At 45.9% G+C, this 22101-nt stretch overlaps 1 protein-coding gene across 1 annotated transcript in view; it reads right to left on the bottom strand.

Moving 5' to 3' along the window:
* The window catches only part of PNCK (pregnancy up-regulated nonubiquitous CaM kinase), a 474806-nt gene that overhangs the window by 71570 nt on the left and 381135 nt on the right, over nt 1-22101 (bottom strand). The window contains exons 4-5 of the mRNA XM_069645371.1: nt 20160-20234; nt 18594-18732 (exon numbers count right to left, since the gene is read on the bottom strand). Coding sequence (XP_069501472.1) covers nt 18594-18732; nt 20160-20234 — 214 coding nt within the window. The remainder of the gene's footprint in view (nt 1-18593; nt 18733-20159; nt 20235-22101) is intronic.

Genomic DNA, 22101 nt, shown 5'->3' on the forward strand with positions numbered 1-22101 from the left:
TTCCATTAGATCACCTTGGGGATCACCTTATAACAGCTTCACTCGGCAGTGTCCATCTCTGCCATGCTCTGCGCCACACGCCGCAGCCCTGACACTTCCCCTGGGGTGGCACTTGTGTTCGGATCTGCACACACTGCAGAAACCAGGAGGTCAGGCTTTCTCTCCTATGGTTCTTTAGAGTGTTTTCCTTTGCTGCCTTTGGCTCCTCCTTATCACGACTGCTGCAGCGATCGAGCGTGCACTGCTCTCCACTCTTTCTGGCGTGTTGCACGTCTGCAGGCGCGGACGCTCTGCTACGCCACCAACGCGTCTCGCTGCATTCCACTACCAGGCCAGAGATCCTCTTGATCAATAATTTGTAGGATGCCATGGTTGCCTCTGCCCCTCCTTCACAGGACACAGACCCTGGTGCCTCACACGCCTCTCCGCTTCTATTGAGTACCTACAAGTTGTTCCGATGAGCTGAAATCTTCACTCTCAGCCATCGCTTTGGGAGCTACATATTTAGGCAGCCATGTTCCTGCACCCTCTGGTGGTCTCTCTCCCATACTATAACGATTACGTTCGTTTGTGAATGTGTTTTCCCAAGCACCAGCCCGAGGTCCCTGAAGAATGATAGCTCTGAAAGGACATTTCGGCAGATTCTGGAAGAGAAATCCATGAGAAGCCGTAAACCCAGCAAAATCTCACAAGGGGAAGCGCAGGAGCCCATGGGTCCCTTTTGAGAAAGTTGGCCCAAGCTTACTCCTTCCCCCAATCATATTTCCCAACCTTTTCCATGTATGTAGCTGCTGCTAAAGCAAAGCTATCATTTTCTTATGGAAATGGAGCAGGAAGAGCATGGGTAAGGATGCCTAAGGATGCAAATGCATTCACTCAGAGCAGAAATTGAGTTAGGGCAAGACAAAGCTGCGCTACATCAACATGTGTCATGCCCCAGCAGCATCCCAAGTAACCCCCTCAGGGCTAGCAAGGGGATCAGAGTGGCTAATGTGCATGGTTTGTGAAACATCCAGCAAAGCCGAATCATCACAAAATAAGTATATATGGCTTGTGATTTTCAAACATTTTACTGTTAGGACGAGTGCTGTGTCAAATGAAGAGAGCCCAGTGTGCATTGCTTGCTCCGAAGGCTTTCATGCTTGAACCACCATCACAAACATATTTCATATATACAATTCTGTGCTCATTCTTATGTTCTCAAAATGTTCCCAGAATGCTCTTCGCATTCATGCAAATTGCCAAGACGCTGTCCCTTCTGCACTTCATTCGATTGCTTGAGGAGAGTGGGTGCTGCTCAGCCCTGTTCACAGGACTTTGATTGCCCCACTCACCCTTTCCACCCGCAAAAAGGCAGGGTGGGTAGCGTCCCAGGGCAGATGTACACTAGCCATCAATGTGTTTTGCTGGGGTGCAGGGTGAGAAGGAACAGAGGTGCTATTACGTACTGGGGTGGGAAGGGGAGTTGCTAGGTCTGGAAAAGACCCGGGGCTAAGCTGATGTCGGAACTGTTGGGACTGGGGGCTAGCTAGTCTTTTGGCTCTAGCTCCTGAGATTCTATCCGCGGCTACAACCAAAAGATCAGGGGCTATAGTCCCCTTAGCCCCCCCTAGCAACACCCCAGGGGGTGGGGCTTAGTCATAGTGATGGCCCTGGAGCCTCCCACTACTGCCTGACTCCACTAAAGCTACACCACAATGAACAAAGCAATACATACAGGAGGATTGACTCTAAACACAGAGCAGTGCCCCCAAAAAACACCCAGGATCTACATCTTGGTCTCAGGAGGATAGCCAAGGGGCCTTAGAAGCAAGACGACACGGAGCAACGCAGGTTCGCTCCTCGGGTCCGCGCTTAGAAACCAGACACCCTCTGGGTATTAAGTGCATTGTAAATAACCAATCATATCATCTCTGCCTCCGTGATCCCAATTCTCTACCCATCTATAGCAATGATTTTCACACCAAAGAGCATTTATTTTAGGTAGAATGTAAAATGTTCCTCATATTGTATATGAAACATGCCTTTGTCAAACATTGAAAAACAGGTAATCTTTTCACACGTTACATTTTGTTGAGTCCTTAAGTCTTGAAAGTAGATTTTCAAAATCAACGGGCCATTTTTTAGTTTTTGCTGAACTGCATTCTGGTATTTGTAGTCTTTCATTCAAAGCAGGGGGCAGGGGATTATGCCATAATTGAAAACGTTTTGCCTACCATATTTCTATAAAGATGTATATGTTTGTGCGAGTAGTTTACTATGGTTGTTGTACTTTTCAAGTTATCTTTATAAAATACAGTATTGTTGAAAGCCAATTATGGGGGTGAGAGAGGAAAGGATGAGAGGGCAAGTGAGTATTGACTATTTGCCCCGGGAGGATAGCTCAGTGGCAACGTGCTCACCTTGGAAGCAAGACAACACGAAGCAACACATGTTCGATCCGCACTTAGAAATCTCTGGGTATTTAAGTGCATTATAAATATGCAACTAAAACAACAACAACAAAACAAACAATTCTGTAACAGCGCCTCAATGCCCCCGGGCTGTGTGAGTGCTTTAAAAATGCTAATAAATAAATGTTGCAAGAGAGATTGTAGTCCTGGAGACTGTAGCGGTTATTTTTCTCTGATTGAGGCCCTGTGCTGCTTTTCAGGGCACAAGGAAAGGATACATGTGGGTGGACATTGTCACTTTTTTCAGAGGGAATATGCAGCACCCCTTGGGTGTTTTTGAGGCTGGCAAGCTTGCCCATGTGTTTGATACTAGGATTTCACCCAGGTTGTAACGTTCCTAGTGTTGATGCTTACTTACCCACAAGACTGCATAAAATTGTCATCAAAGCAAATGTCTCATATCTGGATTTTGTTATCCAGGGAATATTGCACTATAGATTGCTGGGTTTTAAAGGTGAGCACCTTTTATACTTTGCCACCGTAGTTATTGGGAAATCTCATCTCTCAGGTTATTTTTCTGGTGTTGGTTTTATTTTTGCATGGCCAATGCTCTTTTGTCTTGTGCTCTTTCTTCTAACGGGTAAGGTCAATTGATTTGAATGTGTATATATCTCTTTTTGACTTACTGTGCGTATTCATGGGCGCCAGCTTTTGATTTTCGCTATAGGGGGCACAAGTTCCCACACCGAGTGAAGTGAGAGAGCCATACTCATCCCCACATCACAACAGCACATTTTACAGCACAGGTTGCAGCAGGAGGCAGGCAAGCAGAGCTCACCAAACTTGCCACAGAATCTGCCGATATTCAGAAATGTCAAGGGGTTACTTTGCATGGAGGGAGAAAGGTTGATCTAGAAATCAATAGACAGCAATGTTTCCTAAAAGTCTGGCAAACGTCATGCAAACTAGACTCCTTACCACAGCCTCCTGACATGTAAGCCCTACCCCAGGGCTTGCAGGTTGCCTTCATACCTCATCAGTGATTTTAAAGTTGCAATGACAACATATTTTGGGTGCACCACTGCCATAGAAGTGATTTAAAGTGGAATTGATGTACAGTGTGGAGTTTGGAAAGAAGCAGCATGAAAGAAATTGCACCATTTCTAGAACATTTCCTTTGAGCAGAGTACAACTGCCAGCTCCACCCCTCTAAACTCTGCCTCCTCAAAACTCTGCCCCCTGCTTCAATCTCCACCCCCACCCCCACCCCAGCCGTTATGGGATCACCCTTAACATTCTTTGCATGTTGACCACTTCCGCTTGGATCAGCGTGCCTAACTTGCTACACTCCGCATCTCTGCTTTGTAAATTGATTTTTGCAATTAGGTTTGAGTCTGCATTGTACAGGAATCTAATATTTCTAATTTGCACACCCTTGAGAAAAAACTGTCACTGCGATTGTGCTAGTCACATGTTATCAGAATGCAAGCTATGCACCATGTGCTTATCACTTTTTACCAGCCTGGGCCTCCTTGCGATAATGAGGAACCGGGCGAGAATGTGTGAGATATTGGATGTGTTTCAGAAGACATTTTGAAAAGGGTTTATTTTGCTCTCCGCTCTATCTTCTCGTGAGATTTTCTCACGTGAATCTAATATCTGCTGGTTGTGTCAAGGGAATCATGACCGCTGAAAACCTGTCACACTGCTCCCACGCAAGATTATAATTAATACGTCATTGATAGTCGCAAGATGATGAAAATACATAAAATATCTTATCCCGGGCCCCAACTAATGTAAGCTCCCCGCATCCATCCTAAAGCAAAAGGCCCCTTGCACCCCATCTAATCTAACTTTAAGCGTGTTCTTATTTCCCATGCACCACTTCAAAAAGGAATGAAAAATCGGACACATTTCTCAATAATACTCAAGTAAATATGAAAATAAATGAAACAAATTGAAAGAAACACAATCCCAAGCCCCCCCCACACACACCCTTTAACTTTCCTATTGCTGCTACTTCCCCATAACCACCCTAAAGGGAAACATCCCCTCCAGCCCCACCACAGATAATTTTAAGCACTTTGCATTTTACTTGCGAGGGAACTAGCGAGAATGCCTCGCTTTGGCATAAAATGGCAGGTTTTCATTTCTGGAAAGTCTCAGTTGCTGCAATGCACCTTTGTAAATATATATAAAATATATATATATATATATATATATATATATATATATATATAAAATGCACCTCACTCTTTGCCTCATTTTAAGAATACTACTGGACGGATTTCAACAAAACCAACGAAAGGAATGACTCCACTGTTTTGTTTCTCTCCTGAAACATATTTAAAGCAAATCCGTGCATTGGTTTAGGCTTTGCAGCTGGTCGAAGACAGCACATCTCCCTTCTGGGAAAACAAATGCAAAGTCTTTTTTTTTAAACACCATTTTTAGGCTTTATAACTTTAGAGCTATTGGACCAATTTAAAGTAGATTTTTCCGTTTTATGCCCTCAAGGCAAAAGAATGTTTGAGAAAATGTCAGACTGATGTCTCAAACTAGTCAAAAGATATTAGCTAAGAATTTTCAGAAAGTCAATAGGTCATCGGTTAGTGTGGTGACCATCACACACCCACACACAGTGCTTTATATACGATTTTGAAGTGGGAGTATTTTACTCTCTATTTTTTGAAGTTGGGAGTAAAATGATTTTTTATGGAGTAAAGAAGTAAGTAAGTCCCATTCATAAAGGCACTATTTTATAAACGAATACAAGTACGTTTTAACTGTAAAACAGAAATCTTGATATGATAAATACTTTTTTGCACCCAGTTATTAATGAACATTAAAGATGCATGTTTACCTCTTCAGATCACAGTAATAATAGTTTTTTCCTTTCGCTCTACGTGTACCTTTGAGATGTGTGTGTGTGAAAGCAGGGGAAGAGGCACTGTATGTGTCTGGTGTCTGTTTCCAATTTTTGTTGTGAATATTTGTACTCCCTATTTTTCTTTTTTGGGCGTATTTGCCAATTTTTGGCGAGTGCAAGTGGCTGATACCCTTTGTCTGTAGGGCTGCCCTCTCGTATGAAAGAAATGGTAATTTGAGCCAAGACACACATGCTAGAGCGCCACCCTGTGGCCATCGCTGGAAGTTCACCTCCAGTTCAGAACCACTTGAGCAAAGCATTGTGGGACTTGATGAACTGAATAAGTCCTCCTTATTGTCGATGAGGTGTTTCTTCAATTTACTTGAAGGAGTTCGATATAAAGGATCGACAAGATTGAAATAAATATGAATCGTGTCTTTCCCTCCTGCTGGGTGATTGAAACAGCAAACACAGGGTCAAGACAAACATTTAAATAACTAGGTTCATAAAACACGTGAGTATCCTACTACTAATGACCTAAACATTTACCACTGTGTCTGCCACCGTTTAAAAAAACAAAAAACGGCTCCAACTAAACAAAGAAGAGTTGGCTAAATGTAATTGCAAGCACAGCTTAAGGATGGCTCCTGAAACATATTTAGGTGCATATTACCTAGCAGAGGGCGGTGGTGGTCCCAGGGAGTGCCAGAGCAAAGTGCTAGTTCACCCCCACAAAGATGGCTGACAGGACCAGACAAGGAGCAGCAGAAATGCTTCCTTGCCCTTTTAAACATGGCCCCTGCACATGCGCAGCATGGATGACTGGAGGGGAGCAAGAGCTGCAGCCCCCGTAATAACATGTAAATGACGTCAAAGGGGGAACATACTGGCTGAGGTGTTCTCTACTCAGATAACTCATGCATACTTTGGACATATTTTTGGGACACTGCAAATGTGTATTATCTTAAACAGGTATCCCCAGCAGCTGCCTGTCCCAGCTGGATCTACCCCTGCCCTGAGGCTTGATTGCCACCCCCTTGGCACAGAGTCTTTCTACCAGAAACATACCCCTGCCTGCACCCCCGGGGTTGCAATTTGGAAAATGTTACCCATACTGCATATCCCCTGTGCTCTGAAGTGATTATATTTGTGCATGCAGCACCTGTACAAAGCAAACAAAGAAACAACAAAATATGTGCATTCATAAAAGCAACACCCCAGAAAGTCGACATCGAATAGATGTATCCGTTGTACGAGAACATTTGCATCAAGTGATTGAGAATTTGGAGTTATCTAATAAGGGATGGATACGATATATTATTGCTATAACACAACAATTCCTCACCTCATATTTAAAGGCCCGCACCAATCAATAGTGCCAGAGCACCTAGATTTTAACGAACGGAACAAGCAGCAAGTAGACACCGGCCGGCCTACAACATTCCATGATGAATTGGACCCCATTTTAGCCAACGGCTACCTGAACCTTAAGGAACTATGCCCTCAGAACATTGCTCATTTTGCCTTGAGAAAGAGCCGTAGGGGTTGAAACACGTGTCTGCTGACCTTCACCCTTAAGACTAGGTGTCTAAACCATATTGCGATGCAAATAAAAACTCTCATGTAACAAACAAAACGGGAACGTGTGAGATCCTTTCACGAACAAGGGTCCAAATACTTCTCTCCTTGCAAGGTAACCAGGATGTCTATACCGAAACCTCTGCTCCAAGAGGTATTGGGTTTACCTCGTCAAACCTGTGACCTTGCAGAAACATTCCGATTCAAAGTGAACTATACACAGAGCTCCGCACAGGAGTGTTCATTATCTAGAACCCAGCATCTCCCTCTTTACTGTAGATTTTTTTTTCATTTGGTGATGATGGGCCACTCTGGCACACAATTAGCAGTGGTAGTGGGTGGGGCCACTAACCTGTCGATCCCCTCCCCCCTTCCGCTGAGCCTAGGAGGCTGAATAGCTATTAGGCCTTCCTTTGGCCCATTGGGTGCCCTTTTCATCCCTATTCGGAGGATAGTGTCACAGCCAGGGCCTACTCGTTGCATCTAAAAGATGAGCCCTTGCTCCTGCTGTCACTAAGATTGCTTACACATAAATACTCTGCTCTCTCAGGTGGGACGTTTGCCAGGCTCTCCTATGGCACCCCTTTCCCATCAGAGCCCCGAGCTGAGCATCACGGCAGAGTGCTGCCCTCTGCCTGCAACCTCCTGAACGAGGGAAGGTTTGAGCCCTCCACTGGTGCTGCCCTGGTGGTGTGGTCATTTGTCATTAACTAATGCGCTTTCTACTACCATCTCATGCACATGGGCTGGGTGGGCGGGGAGCGAGGGGGGCACATACAGCCCAGCGCGTATGGGGTTAAGGGAGGTGTCTATAGCAGGGTCTACAGACAGCTCTGGGTTTACGATTCCTCCGCAACCTGGGGACATGTCACTGCTTCCTCGTGGCCAATGTCAACGCTCTCTGAGCTTAAAGATCTTTCAGGCTTAGTACTTGCTGAGCTGTCCGCCCTGACTTATGTTCACAGCCCTGAGAGTAACTGGGTTCAGGTGCAATTTTATATTTATTTTTTAATCCACGTTCTTTGCTTATTACAAACCTTACACTTAAACAATGCGTATACAGTAAAAAAACGAGCTATTCATGCTGTGAAATTAGGTGCTGTAGAGTATTACAACATTAGAACAAGAAACAACTACGTAAACATATTCATGTATGGATAAAAATACAGTTAATTATTCGCTACATTAAAGAAATGCACAAGTGTCCATAACTATTACACAATATAAAAAATGCATATTGTGAAAGATATTATAAATACACAAAAAATATCCCCCATAATTATCTGTCAGTAAAATAAAAATTGCTAAGCAAATATTATGTTACAAAGCCTCATTAAAGCTAATATCAGTGACCCTTGGTTCTCTAAAACTAAACATACCCAAAAGTGATCCGTTTCTATAGGGTCTAGGTGAGGAACCAAGGATCGAAAATAGGATAGCCTGCGGTGTGTTCATTTCGGACACTTAATACAGAGACAATAAAGAGTTTCTTCCACAGATCTTTCATTAAAATGACATGAATGTTTCTTCCGCAAGGTACCAATTCTAGCCCCTAAAATCTACCTAATGCAGCAGGCTCCAACCTTTTGCTCTCCAGATGTTCCAGACTACAATTCCCATCATATCTGGCTATTGACTTTGCTAGTGAAGGGATGATAGGAGTTGTAGTCCAAAACATCTGGAGAGCCAAAGGTTGAAAACCGCAGCCCTAGTGGGTAAAAGATTAAATCTAAAAAAATGTATAAAAGAGTAATTTGATGGCAAGTAGGGAATTTCTTGAAATAAGATGGATGGTAAAATGCACTAGGTTAAAAAGTAACGCACGCAGTTAAAAGATGGTTGCTGCTCAAGTGTTTATAATTCATATTCCAGCCCCATAGGCATATCCATTTGTTGAGATCTAGGCAAGAAATATCCCACAAATGGGGAAATCACAATTTGAGCTAGAAAATCCTAACAGACTTAAAGACATTCTATTAAGAAAATATATTTCCGTGTCTCCATTATGTTCTTGTTAGGGTGTGTTATGGGCGTAAGAGAACACCACCCCCTATTTCAGTGTACAAATGCAACTAATAAAGGTCAATTTGTCCCCAAAAGGTACCAACACTATATATATAAAAATAGAAATATCACTGACTCTAACTCACTGTCGCTCTACACCCTCACGCCTCTTTCTTCCCGATGGAACAGCTGCGCAGCAGGATGTTGATTGCAATGGATATCGACACGTCTCTTTCATGCACTTTAAGTGAATTACAGAATTCCTGGAAAGTCTCGGGCGTTTTTGTACAGTAAAAGTACGAAAATAGCTGCTCCGGAGTAACTGCGTGGAAACTGTCCCAGCGGTCCCCCGCCAGCTTGCCCTCTCCCCCGCACGGTTTGTCGTGGATCATGTAACGAGGGTCTCAGAGGACCGCCCTGCTGTGAGTCGTTATGCTCCCCTGACCAAACAGAGTTCCAACGTCCTCTCAGCGAGAGGGGGCCAGCATTTCCTCCCAAGCCCGCCCTGCTCTACAATGCCGCTGGAACGGCTTTCGCACGGTCTGTTTGGTGGTTGTAATTTGGTGGATGTATCCTTATATATAAAAGTGAAAATGTGTGGGTTTGTGGTTTGGTATGTGTTCTCTATACAATTCCACACCTTTTCACCAATCTGTGCCACATTTTGCACAGTCACCCATTAAGACCCTTCGGACATTACTGGCTACATCACCTTTGGATACCCCACCCCTTTCCCCGGATTCCAGCAAAGGTCCAAATTTGTTTTTGGGTTTTTAGCTTGGCAAAGCATTGTTCCTTGTAGCGTTGTATACAATTCCACATCGTTTCACCAATCTGAACCAAATTTAACACAGTTACCTGTACCTATGAGGCAATGAAAGCCCGGGCAACACAGGGGTATATCAGCTAGTTGCTAATAAAACATCATTTCCATATGGCCACAAGAGGGCAGTGTTGACTATTGATGCCCCAAATCCATGCCAACACCACATTTTCACAAAGACATTCAGATTTTAATATTACAAGCAGCCATAACACATGACTACAACGCCTTTACAAGGCCAATGGTGTTGGTATTTGTATAGTGATGATGTGTTCTGTGTTGCCATAAAGTGTCAGGTTCAGGTTCAAACTCCCCCTTCTCCTCACCTGAATCCTCAGAGGTGCGATCCTTAAGAACAGCTTCAGGCTTCTTATTGTCCTTCTTCCTTTCCTTGGGTTGGTTATCCTTTAGTTTCCGACCTTTTCATTCGTGTAAATAAGGTCTGGCCCCTCCAGAGGCCACCTTGACAGAGATGAGAAACTGCCCAGGGAGGCCCCCAGGAGGGCCAGCCTCGCCCCAGGGAAAAAGCCGGAAGGCAGAAAAAACCCTGGTTCTGGAGTGTTGCAGAGGTAAGGAAAAGTTGTTTCCAAAGACCAATTTCCAGTAATGATTAGAGTACTGCAAGATGAGAAGGGCTCGGAAAGAATATTATGAACAGAATTTCAGGGGAAAAGGCACTGGAGCTGACAGGAAATGTAATAAGAAATATAAGCTGTGGTAAAGTAACCTCTAATACCGAAAGAATAGGAAGCTGAAGTTAAGTAGCTAGGCGCCGGGTGCAAGTAAGTACAGAAATGGAAGTCGCGAGAGCTGCTCGCGTACAGAAAAAAAATACCGCCGCTCGCGTGTAAATTAAGCGGCAGGGTTTGTATGGCAAGGCGCCGTACATGCAAGCAAGGAGGAAGAAAGAGTAGAATAGCGACAGAAAGAAAACAGAAACTGGGTAGGTTAAGCAGCGGGAATCCGTACAAGAAAGAAAGAACTGAAAACACAGATACCAGAATGGATAGATCCCGGGGGGGGGCGGGATACAAAGAACGGGAGTAATCACAAGGAAATATGCGTAAGAATAGCACAGGAGTGCGAGCGAAGTAGCAAGAGGAAAAACAGATACAACGCACCGGCAGAAGGGGTGGAGCCGGAAGTTATAGTGCAGGCTGCCATGTTAGATGAGGACTAGAGCGATACGCTGAATAGAATTAATGCCGCCAGCAATTCCATAATTTCCACCCGCCGATCCTGACATAAAGTAACATCATATGCCCAGATAACCACACCATTTGTGAAGTATTGACATCAACTGCCCAGTAACTACCGTCATTTGCCAGGCCTTGTCCTGACAGGCAGAGTACTCACATCAAACGGCAAGCATTATCATGAGTATCCAAGTGCTGCCATCCTATGGCAAGGGACTCATATCTTTCCAGGGTATTGCCACAGCATTGAGCCGGGTACTTGCACAATACGCCAGTTTTTGCCATCAGACATGCAGCAACTTTCCCACGTAATGCAATCATTTGCCCTGGTCAAATGACATGCATTGTCAGTGGCGGGTAGATCTCTCTCCTCTGCAGGTGTCTCCCGCTGGAATAGTCTCCCTGCCCCTCTCAGACTTGAGCCGGACCACCTGAAATTCCAGAAGCTGCTCAAGACATTCGTCTTCTCCTCTGCTTTCTCTCCACTGCTGACCTATCTGTCTGCTGCGCCAACTGGTTGCTTGGTTACCACCTGAGTCTCACTGGGTACCAGGCACCTCCATGATCAGTCTTCCCTGCACTGCCTTCGGACCTACCACGCACGTATGGGTTGTAACTGTAACCTCTACAGCCCCCTGCCTCCTTTCACTTTCTCAGAGCAATGCTGCCCTGATTGCACTCCCTGGCACTTCTCCCTGCACTTTTACAATGTCGCACTTGCATAATCTGAATGTCTCAAGCCCTAGTAAGATTGCTTGTCCTGTCCTCCTTCTGCCCCACCCCTTCCCTTGTCTTGTTGCACCTAGAAACACTTGTGTACAGGCACGTTATAAATGACATATCATACCATTTCCCGATGTTGACATAATATGTCTATGAACTCACACAATTTTTCAGCTATTGTCATCATAGGACCAGGTACACCATCTGCAAAATATGCTATCCAGTAAAGTTGTAGCCAACAAAATGTAGTCAGTGAAATTATTGTGGTGAAAAAGCCTCTGCAGGGAAAAAGTTGGCAAGCAAAAAGTAGTCAAAAGTGTAGTGCTGCTTGGGTAATAGGTTTAAGGAGGGCATAGTGGGCTTGTGATTGCCTGGTTTAGGGTTAGGATAGGGTTTGGGGTAAGGAAAGGGGTTAAAGAAGTTGTGGTTTGGCTAGTTATTGGGGTAGATCAAGTGCCAGGGTTACTGTTAGGGTAGGGGTTATTGTAAGGGTAGGGATAATATAGTAATGGTTTGGGCAAGTGTTAAAGAAAGGGATTGGGAGTTTGGAGAGGACTGGTGAAGTTGGAGTAGGATAACGGTTAGGATAAAATTAGTGGTTAGTGTAAAGTGAGCGTTAAGGTAAGTGGTTGAGCTGCACTTAGGCTAAGGTTAGGATCAGAGCAAGGGTTGGATTAAGGCAAGGCCTATGTACTTTGTGGCGAGCTGCTGATGGGGTTGGAGATAGGATCACTGTTATTTTTCTATTTATTTTATATTGAGTGACATGCAAATAAAATGCTTTGGCGCGCGGAAAGGTTGGTGTTCTGTAAGAGTTCAGGGTAGAATAAGGGTTGTGATGAGAGTTAGTGGAAGGTTTAGGAATGGAGTTAGGGTGATTGTGGAGGTTTTATTAGACGTTTGGGTCAGAGTTGGGATTACAGCCTTGTACTTCTATGTGTTGAAAAATAACTTTTTTGGCGACCTTATTCCTGGCAGCATTTTCACATTTTGCATTGCTTGTATTGAATGACTGCACTTTTTTAAACGACTTTTCACATGACTGCATTTTACTGGGGACATTTTCACATAAAACCGAACATATTTGTATTCTATGCCCAAGCCAGAGGCGTTGCTAGGGGGGGCTAAGAGGGCTATAGCCCCTGATCTTTTGGTTGTAGCCCGGATAGAATCTCAGGAGCTACAGCCAAAAGACTAGCTAGCCCCCAGTCCCGACAGTTCCGACATCAGCTTAGCCCCGGGTCTTTTCCAGATTTAGCAACTCCCCGGGCACACCATTTATCTGGCATTGCCATCATACACCAGATAGCTATCTGGCAAACGATGCATTGGCATCACATGCTCGGCAGCTCACACCATATGACTGCCAGATTTTGCCATCATTTGTCTACCGCTCACACAGTTTGCGAGGTAGTACTACCACTTGTCAGGGGTGGACTGGCTTATAGGGAACTTTGGAGATTTCCCGGCAAGCCTCTGCACCCTGGGCCTCTTTTGTGTAGTAACTTATTTCCAAATGTTCTCATAGGAAAGGGGTTGGTCTTGCTGAAAATGTGCAATGGGAGGCCACTTCAAACATTCTTTCCAGGAACTCTTTTGGGTCCCAGTCCACCACTGCCACTTGTTTAGGCATTAACACCATTAGGTATGGCACTATATGCCCAGGTACATTATTTGTCGGATATTGCCACCCCATTCCCAAGCATACCATTTACCAGGCAGGTACTGCCATGATACACCCAGATGCTCCCAACATTTGGCCGGGATTGCCATCTTGTTCCCAGGTACTGAGACTATTTGATGAGCCATCTATCCTCATCAGATGCCCAGATATTCATGCCATCTGCCCAAGGAGTGAGGTCTGGCAGAGTAGGGGGTGGCACAGAAGGATGCTGCACTAGTCTCTCTTTGTTTCCGACTGCAGTGGACATACATGTGACTTGCTTAAGAAGTCCAGGCATGTTAGGAATCATTTTATTTTCCCTATATTCCTGCAGGCCCCCGGCTGTCACTAGCTCTATTAACCCAACCCTGTCTACCTTTCAAAGGTAAGAAAAAGTCTTTAGTTTTCCCTCCAGGAAACAGTGAAACCATAGCGCTGCTTCATGTTCTCCCTCGAGGAAACAGTGACACCATAGCACTGCTTCATGTTCTCCCTCCAGGAAACAGAGACTGCTTCATGTTCTCCCTCCAGGAAACAGTGACACTGTAGCACTGCTTCGTGTTCTCCCTCTAGGAAACAGTGACGCCATCACACTGCTTCATGTTCTCCCTCCAGGAAACAGTGACGCCATCGCACTGCTTCGTGTTCTCCCTCCAGGAAACAGTGACTGCTTCATGTTCTCCCTCCAGGAAACAGTGACACTGTAGCACTGCTTCGTGTTCTCCCTCCAGGAAACAGTAACGCCATCGCACTGCTTCATGTTGTCCCTCCAGGAAACAGTGACGCCATGCTTCATGTTCTCCCTCCAGGATACAGTGACACCATAGCACTGCTTCGTGTTCTCCCTCCAGGAAACAGTGACACCAAAGCACTGCTTCATCTCCCTCCAGGAAACAGTAACACCATAACACTACTTGGTGTTCTCACTCCAGGAAACAGTAACACCATAGCACTACTTGGTGTTCTCCCTCCAGGAAACAGTAACACCATAGCACTGCTTCATGTTCTCCGTCCAGGAAACAGTGACGCCATCGCACTGCTTCATGTTCTCCCTCCAGGAAACAGTGACACCATGCTTCATGTTCTCCCTCCAGGAAACAGTGACACCATAGCACTGCTTCGTGTTCTCCCTCCAGGAAACAGTGACTGCTTCATGTTCTCCCTCCAGGAAACAGTGACACTGTAGCACTGCTTCGTGTTCTCCCTCCAGGAAACAGTGACGCCATCGCACTGCTTCATGTTGTCCCTCCAGGAAACAGTGACACCATACTTCATGTTCTCCCTCCAGGAAACAGTGAAACCATGCTTCGTGTACTTCCTCCGGGAAGCAGTGACACCATAGCACTGCTTCGTGTTCTCCCTCCAGGAAACAGTGACACCAAAGCACTGCTTCATCTCTCTCCAGGAAACAGTAACACCATAGCACTACTTGGTGTTCTCCCTCCAGGAAACAGTAACACCATAGCACTGCTTTGTGTTCTCCCTCTAGGAAACAGTGGCACCATAGCACTGCTTCGTGTTTCGACCAAAGCAGCGTGAAGTGCTCATTGCTGTGTGTATTTAATGTGTGATTATAGCCCAAGAGTCATTTTTTGTTACTTCTTTGTATTGAACGTCAACACTTAAAACAATTACACAACTTTGGCTGAGAGAGGCGTTGTTGCTCTCCAGTTTAAACAAACTAGTGTGGAATGCTGGCACATTGAAAACATGTCACAGCTCAGATTCTAGTTTTGGATCTCAGTTGTGACCCTAACGTGTGATCCTGAGCAACTATCTTTTCTCCCTCTGCCTCTGTTCCAACGTTATCTCTGATTGAGTGCTTAGAAATGTGATAAATACCAGACAAGCACTCTTGAAAATCTTAACTTCGCATCTATAATTCACTAGCGTGTTCAACTTCACTTCCGTGCTCATGTGTTACATTGTTTCGGGAGGATAGCTCAGGGGCAATACGCTCGCCTTGGAAGCGAGACGACGTGGAGAAACTCAGGTTCGATCCCGGGTCCGCGCTTAGAAACCTCTGGGTATTAAGTGCGTTATGAACTGATCATAATCATACAACTGACAAAGAAATTGGTGATTCTCAGCGACACGCAAAAATCAAAGCAAAAAAGTCAAGTTTGGGGATTTTGGCAGTCGCAGAGTACATTAAATTATTAAGATATGCCTCTTTACTTGAAACCACAATTAACAGAACCAGAGATGCTGCATAGCCCTTCTCTAGCCCTCTTTCATCCCAGCTCCCTTCATCTGATCCCGAATTGAAATAATAATAATACTACTAACGATAATCCATGTGTTACGTTACAGTGTTCATTGGGCGTCTGAATACAATAACCTATGTCCTTTGCGTTGTATTCCATGTCTTAGACTTCAAATGTGTCATGTCCATCTCCTTTTTGATTTTTATGGCATTGCAGAGAAATCTTCCCTAGGAGTGCCAAGAGCAGCTATTTTTCTTCCATGAAATTATCTGGAGACTATGATATGTATTACATATTCTTTGATCGCCTTTCACACCTTGCTATGCCTTGCTATGCCTTTATCTTGCCTTGCTATGCCTTTTGTCATGCCTTGCTATTGGTGGCTAGGCTGTTTGCAGCCCTCACTAACCTGCTCACCATTCTTCTTTCTACCTGTGACTGTGCTGCTCCCCGGCCTCCCACTTGAGCACCAACGCATGTATGTCCCAATGGGATTTTGCTCTGGGGCGTCCCACTGCAAGTGGGTCCCTCTGGGGCTTTCCTTCTAGAGGACCCCCTGTGATTCTGCTGTTAGTCTTTCCTCCAGGGATGTCACTCCACTGCGGACTCGGTAGCCACTGCCGCCTGCTTCCACAGATCTCTGCTCAGTGTGAGTTAGGAGCAAGTGCTACAGGCCGCCCACTGACTATTCCGGGTGCCCTATTCTCCTCACAAGTCCCCCACCAGAGGGCACTACTACTGGGATGCTGGCATGCCCACACTAGACGGATGACCATTTGTCCATCTTGGTCTCCTCTAACAGGTCCCTGCACTAATATGCCCAAATTCTAAGTACCCACACAGGGTCGGACTGGGGCATAAAAGTGTCCTGGGCACCAATGAAAAAGTGGCCCACAGTTGCAAATGGCAATTAATTCCTTTTGTGACAGACTGTTTGAGTAGTACCCACGGGGGAGGTATTTGATAAAATGGGATGCAAATTGTGCATTGTAAAGAATATGTATTCAGTAGCACTGGTCAAAACTACCAGCCACAGCGTGAAGTAACTCATCAAACTGGCCCACATGGGCCCAAAAAGTGGCCCATTTTGACCAAAAAAAACTGGCCACACTAGCAGTTGGTGTTTTCGGTTCGGGCATTGCTCTAGTGCCCGATAGGCCATCCCGAGTCTGTACCCACACACCATACACATTATGACTATGCCACCCACACATGGCACTTGAACAACCCTCCCGAGAGAGAGTAAAGAGTAAACATCAGAGTAAACATCAGAACGATATGCCTCTCCAAGCAACTTACATATCACAGTCTCAACCGACACATTGTCACAGTCGCAGCTAATAATGGTCCCCTTTGGGCGCAGGTGCCTCAAGTGCTCTCAACGCACAGCACGTAGAAACTGACGCCCTTGTAGCAAACTGCAGTGCAGCACTGTATGAAAAACCAGAAACACACATATAACCACAAAGCCTTCAAAGCCAGACCACCGCATGTCAGTCAGTAGTGCCAAAGACGCCAATTGAAGACAATACGACAAATGACCGTCTCTTCCTGTGGCTAAAAGTTAATTGGTTTTGCCTTCCATTTGACACCCCGGCTGCGAGGGAGTTTACTAGAATTCTTTAAAGGGTGTTGCTAGGTCTGGAAAAGATCCGGAGCTACGCTATCAGGACTCCCTGGACTAGGTGCTAGCTAGCCTTTTGGTTTAAGCCCTTGAGCTTCTATCCAGGGTTACAACAAAAAGACCCAGGGCTCTACGCCCTCCAGCTCCCCCCACTTCCCACTTAGCAACGCCTGATAAGAAAGGGAAAACTGCTGTCAATTCCAAAGGAGCAATAGATGAAACCAAATATTTAAATTTGCATTGTTCGATGTGGGCAATATGGCTTGGTCATAGAAACACAAAACGAGTTGTGTCACAGCAGGGGCAGCCTGGATCTGCAGGGAAATCGAGAGGTGTGCCATGGTATGGTATGCCATTATAAGGTCGAGGGCACTTTGGTAAGTACACAAGATTTAGCATACATGCCCAACACTACCAACAACCTTACCCACTCCATGAACATTAGCAAGTGCCACACTTAAATAGAATTGTGAATGTTAGTAAGTACCACATTTAGACAGAATTGTGAATGTTAGCAAGTGCCACCCTTAGGTAGAATTTTGAACATTACCCTGCGTCACACCTAGACAGGATTATGAATGCATCTTGTTAGAATAGCGAATATCAGCCATTGCCACATCTAAACTGCATTGGGAATCTTACCAGTGCCATATTTAGTTAGAATTGTGAATACTAGCTTGATTCGCATCTAGATATGTTTTGAAGGAGGGTCAGTGCCACATCTGGATATAATAGTGAATATTGGCCTGTTTCATATATAGACAGGATTGTGAATATTAGCCAATGCCGGATCTAGATAGAAATGCAGAGATATTCACGCGCCACATCTAGAAAGAACGCGGAAATTTAGCATATATCACTTCTAGATAGCGAGGCCAATAACCAACCCACTAACAATTTCACCCCTCTGCATACACCTCTCAAACTCTAACCAAACACAACCACAACCCTAATGCACAACAACCGCACAAACTATACTACACCCCAACAACAAAACAAACCACACATAGCTTTGCATAACAGCACATGACGTCCACCGACTGGAAAGCACCCCCAAGCTCAGCGAACGGTGTTAACCGAACTGAAGCTGCCAACAGCACACCACTGCTCTCTTGCACTTTCCCCCCTCGTTCCCACTAACTCACCCCCACCCCCTTTCCTTTTCAGATCCGCCAGAGCGCCAGGGGACCACTCCGGTGGTGAAAGTGCACGGTACAAATATCCTTTAACATGAACATTAACATTAACTGGAGGCGTACACATACCAGTGCTTTCGAAATGCAGTCGATTTGTGGTAAAATCAGTCAAATGTCCAGTCCACCGGTCAGGTAACTGACTCTGCCCCAGCCCTATCACCCTCCCACAGGCACTGGTGTAGACATCACAATTAGGACATCAGTTTCACGGGGATCATCTGGTTTCTCTATAGGCCCGTTCAATTCCCCTCCATTCATAGCTCAACTGGCTGTGTGTCCACAAAGGCCAGACGCCTGCAGCTGGTCACGTGACTCACCTTCAGGTCCCTGTGCACGATGCCCATATTGTGAAGGTACAGGACGGCATCCAGCACCTGCTGGATCAGCTGGCTGGCATCCTTCTCGGTGTAGTACCCGCGCTCAATGATCCGGTCAAACAGCTCCCCTCCGGTCACCCTGCGGGACAGGAGAGAGTGTGAGGGCAGGCAGGTTAGCCCGTGAGCATGCCACCCCGTGAGCATGCCACCCCGAGCTCTGAAAGCCAATCCTGCCTGAGCCCCCGCAGGAACCACCTATCTCACCAAACTCTCACCCGCCCCAAGGCACTGATATGGAAAGTACCCCCAGAAACTAGCTATCTCGCCCAAACCCTCCCCAGCACCCCAAAGACACTGATAGCCAGAGCACCCCACAAGCTATCTCTCAAACACTCAGCAGCACCCCAAGGCTGTGACAGCCAGAGCACCCCAGAAGCTATTTGACCCACTCTCCCCAGAATCCCAGGACACTGATAGTCACACTGCTCCATACGTTATCCATCGCACTCAAAGAACCCTCCAAGGCACAGAACGCAAAAGCCCCCAAGAAGCCGCCTCTCCCACTCAAACCCTCCCCAGCACCCCAAGACAGTGACAGCCGGAGCACTTCGCATACTTACTATCTATCTCACTTACACCCTCACACGCTCCCCAAGACAGAGATAGCTAGAGCACCCCCCATTTACCATCTCACTCCAATCCTCCCCAACAGCCCAAGGCACCGATAGCCAGAGCACACCATATACTATTTTATATATTAACTATCTCACTCAAATCCCTGAGGCACTGATAGCCAGAGCACTCACTATACTTACTTACCATCTCACTCAAATCCTCCCCAGCACCTCAAGGCACTGAGAGCCAGGGTACTCCCTATAGTTACTGCATATGTATCTCACTCAGCACCCAGGGCAGTGCAGTCAGACCAAAACAGATACTCCGATGCCGTCAGCTTTACTCACACACACTGCATTGGAGCTGGCTTATCCGCTCTCTCACAGCCACAAGTACTGTGCTCCCAGGGCCGCCCTCAGGCGGCTGCGCTTTGCCTCTACAGTCCTTATCTGGCGTCCTACTCTATGGTCACACGCAGGAGGAAGTACACAGGGGAGCGTGCTGCATTTCTACGGTCATGCAGTAAGGTGTGTTACACTTTTATGATCCAGAACAGGTCGGTGTGCTGCTCTGCTATGATCATGCACAAGAGGGGGTGTTATGCTCCAGTGAGCAATCACGGGCACACGTGTTACATACATGTCAATGGCCACTGGGCGTGTTACAGGTAGGCGTAATACCCTTCTGTGTCTTGCAGAGTTCGGTCTGTTACTTGTCTGAGCGTGCACACCTGTCTGTATTAGCCCCAGAGCCGTCCACATGAGGCCGTTCTTGCACTTCCCTAAGGCCGTGCAGAGGTGGGGGTTTACAATACAGCATGCTTTCTATGGGCGCGCACTTGCGGCTGTGTTGCGCCTCTGCCGTCATGCACGAGCCGGTCAGTGAGAGTTACTCGCACAACTCTGTCTTCAGGTGCAGGTACGCGTATGGTCGCGTGAATATTGTACTTACAGCTCCATGGACAGGTACAGGTGAGTGGGGCTTTCATGGATGTCCTCCAGGGCCACGATATTCTTGTGTTTTATTCTTGAAAGGGAGAAAATGCGAAGACAAGAGGAGGAAGTTAAAGAAGCGTAAGCAGACCAGGAGCTCATGTTTCACACCTCTTCACCCCGCCCCTCCTCAGATACCTCACCTGTTCCCATGCCAGGCATGAAGAACCCATCCAATGCCACGGTTCTCTGTGCCCTGTGGTACAAGTAGTCTGGCATTTACAACAAAGTGAATGCACAACACTGGGAGGCAAGCGAAAACCAGTACTGGATCGCATCCTCATTGCTGGCATGGGAGAATTCGAAATCGGTACTGCATTAGTTACAGGAAAACAGTGAGCCTCGAGGGGAGCAAGGACTGATGTGTGTGCGTTCTTTCTTATTAGCACCTGGAGATCATGAGTGACCTCCTCTGAACCAATCAGAATGTTTAGAGTTCAGTCAATAACTACTGGTATTGACTTCATTCCGAACATTCTGTCTTCAGAAGCAGACAGGAAACAACAATGCAATTTCCAGACATGATTTTTTTTTCAACAAGACACTTCCTGTCTGAGAGGACTTTTTTGCTGCAATATGCTATTTAACGAGTCAAAGAGAAATCTAAAACATTGGAAAATGCGTTCACTTTTTATAGAGAAACTGTTTTCTTTTAGACACCTAATGCCAACTCATGTTAAACGTGCTCCAGCTTATCCAAGTTGCAATTAAAATGCTTATTTTATTAAGACAACCATGTTATTCACATACTGCAACATAAAACCACATTTAATTTACCAATTAGGTTGTTTATTTACTTTTCTCCCTCTTAAAGTAACATTTTTTACTTCAACACCAAAACTACAAAACATATATTCCTACTACCACCGTGTGTTAAAAGCCTTATAGCCCTTGGGAGGGGTCATTATCACTTGTGATGATGATCATTCCCCAATGTATGGCCCGAGGCGAAGGTTGCGGATCACTATCCCACAATGATGACCCCTGCCCCTCACTCTATAAGGCTAAAATAACCCCTGAACCTCCTGAAGTATTCTCGTGCCGTGATCTCACACTCCGAAGCCTCTGCATCCTCTCCTGTACTACGACCATATTATGATACTCATGGATTTATGCGCACACTTAAAACAAAGTGTCTTGACACTATTGCAAAAGGTGGGGAACGTGAAGAACAAGAGTGGGAACAGACAGGTTTCAGCCGTCTTCCTACACAGGGAGGATTCGATTTCATCTGGAGGTCGATTGGACGGTTGTTCCAGAGTTTGGCTGTCCAGGTTGAGAACGACCGGCCTCCAATTCTTGCGTTAGAGAAGACTAGCAGGGAGCAGAGTGGATGGTCAGGAAATGTCAAGCCTGCTTATCAGCATTATCATGGTGATCAGAATAGTCGTGGGCTGGGTGGCAGCGGTGGGTGCCAGGTTTTTATAGTAGCTGCACATGTCAGCTCTAGATTGTCGCTGGACAACCTGCAGGCAGTGGAACTTTGCTGCTGTTCCATCGCTGGTGGTATTGATTAATGTTTAGGGTCTCGGGTGAAGCTTGGTTAGGGCAATGTTTTTTGTGCTCCTTTACAAGATGTCTGCTATGTTGGTTTCTTCCTGATACTTACATGTGTCGAAGTTGTGTTTTATCCTGTTCTGAGATGGCGGTGTTGCAAATGCCGTCTCTCTGTCAGAGTTGAATGTTGGTTCCTCCGGATCCTGACAGGAACATATTGTGCCCATTTCGAAGTAAAATAAAACAGAGATGTTTCATGGTGTCTATGAATCATGCACCGTAATGCGAACTTGGATCCGTTCTCACCCGCTGCAAAAAGAAATTCAAGCAGAGACGATGTGGTCTCACACTGCGCTCCTGAGCAGCATCCCTGTGGAGGATCACCAGCTGTGGAGATCTAGGCC

The sequence above is a fragment of the Ambystoma mexicanum genome, chromosome 2p, assembly GCF_040938575.1.
Source record: "Ambystoma mexicanum isolate Mex_15411 chromosome 2p, UKY_AmexF1_1, whole genome shotgun sequence".
NCBI lineage: Eukaryota > Metazoa > Chordata > Amphibia > Caudata > Ambystomatidae > Ambystoma > Ambystoma mexicanum.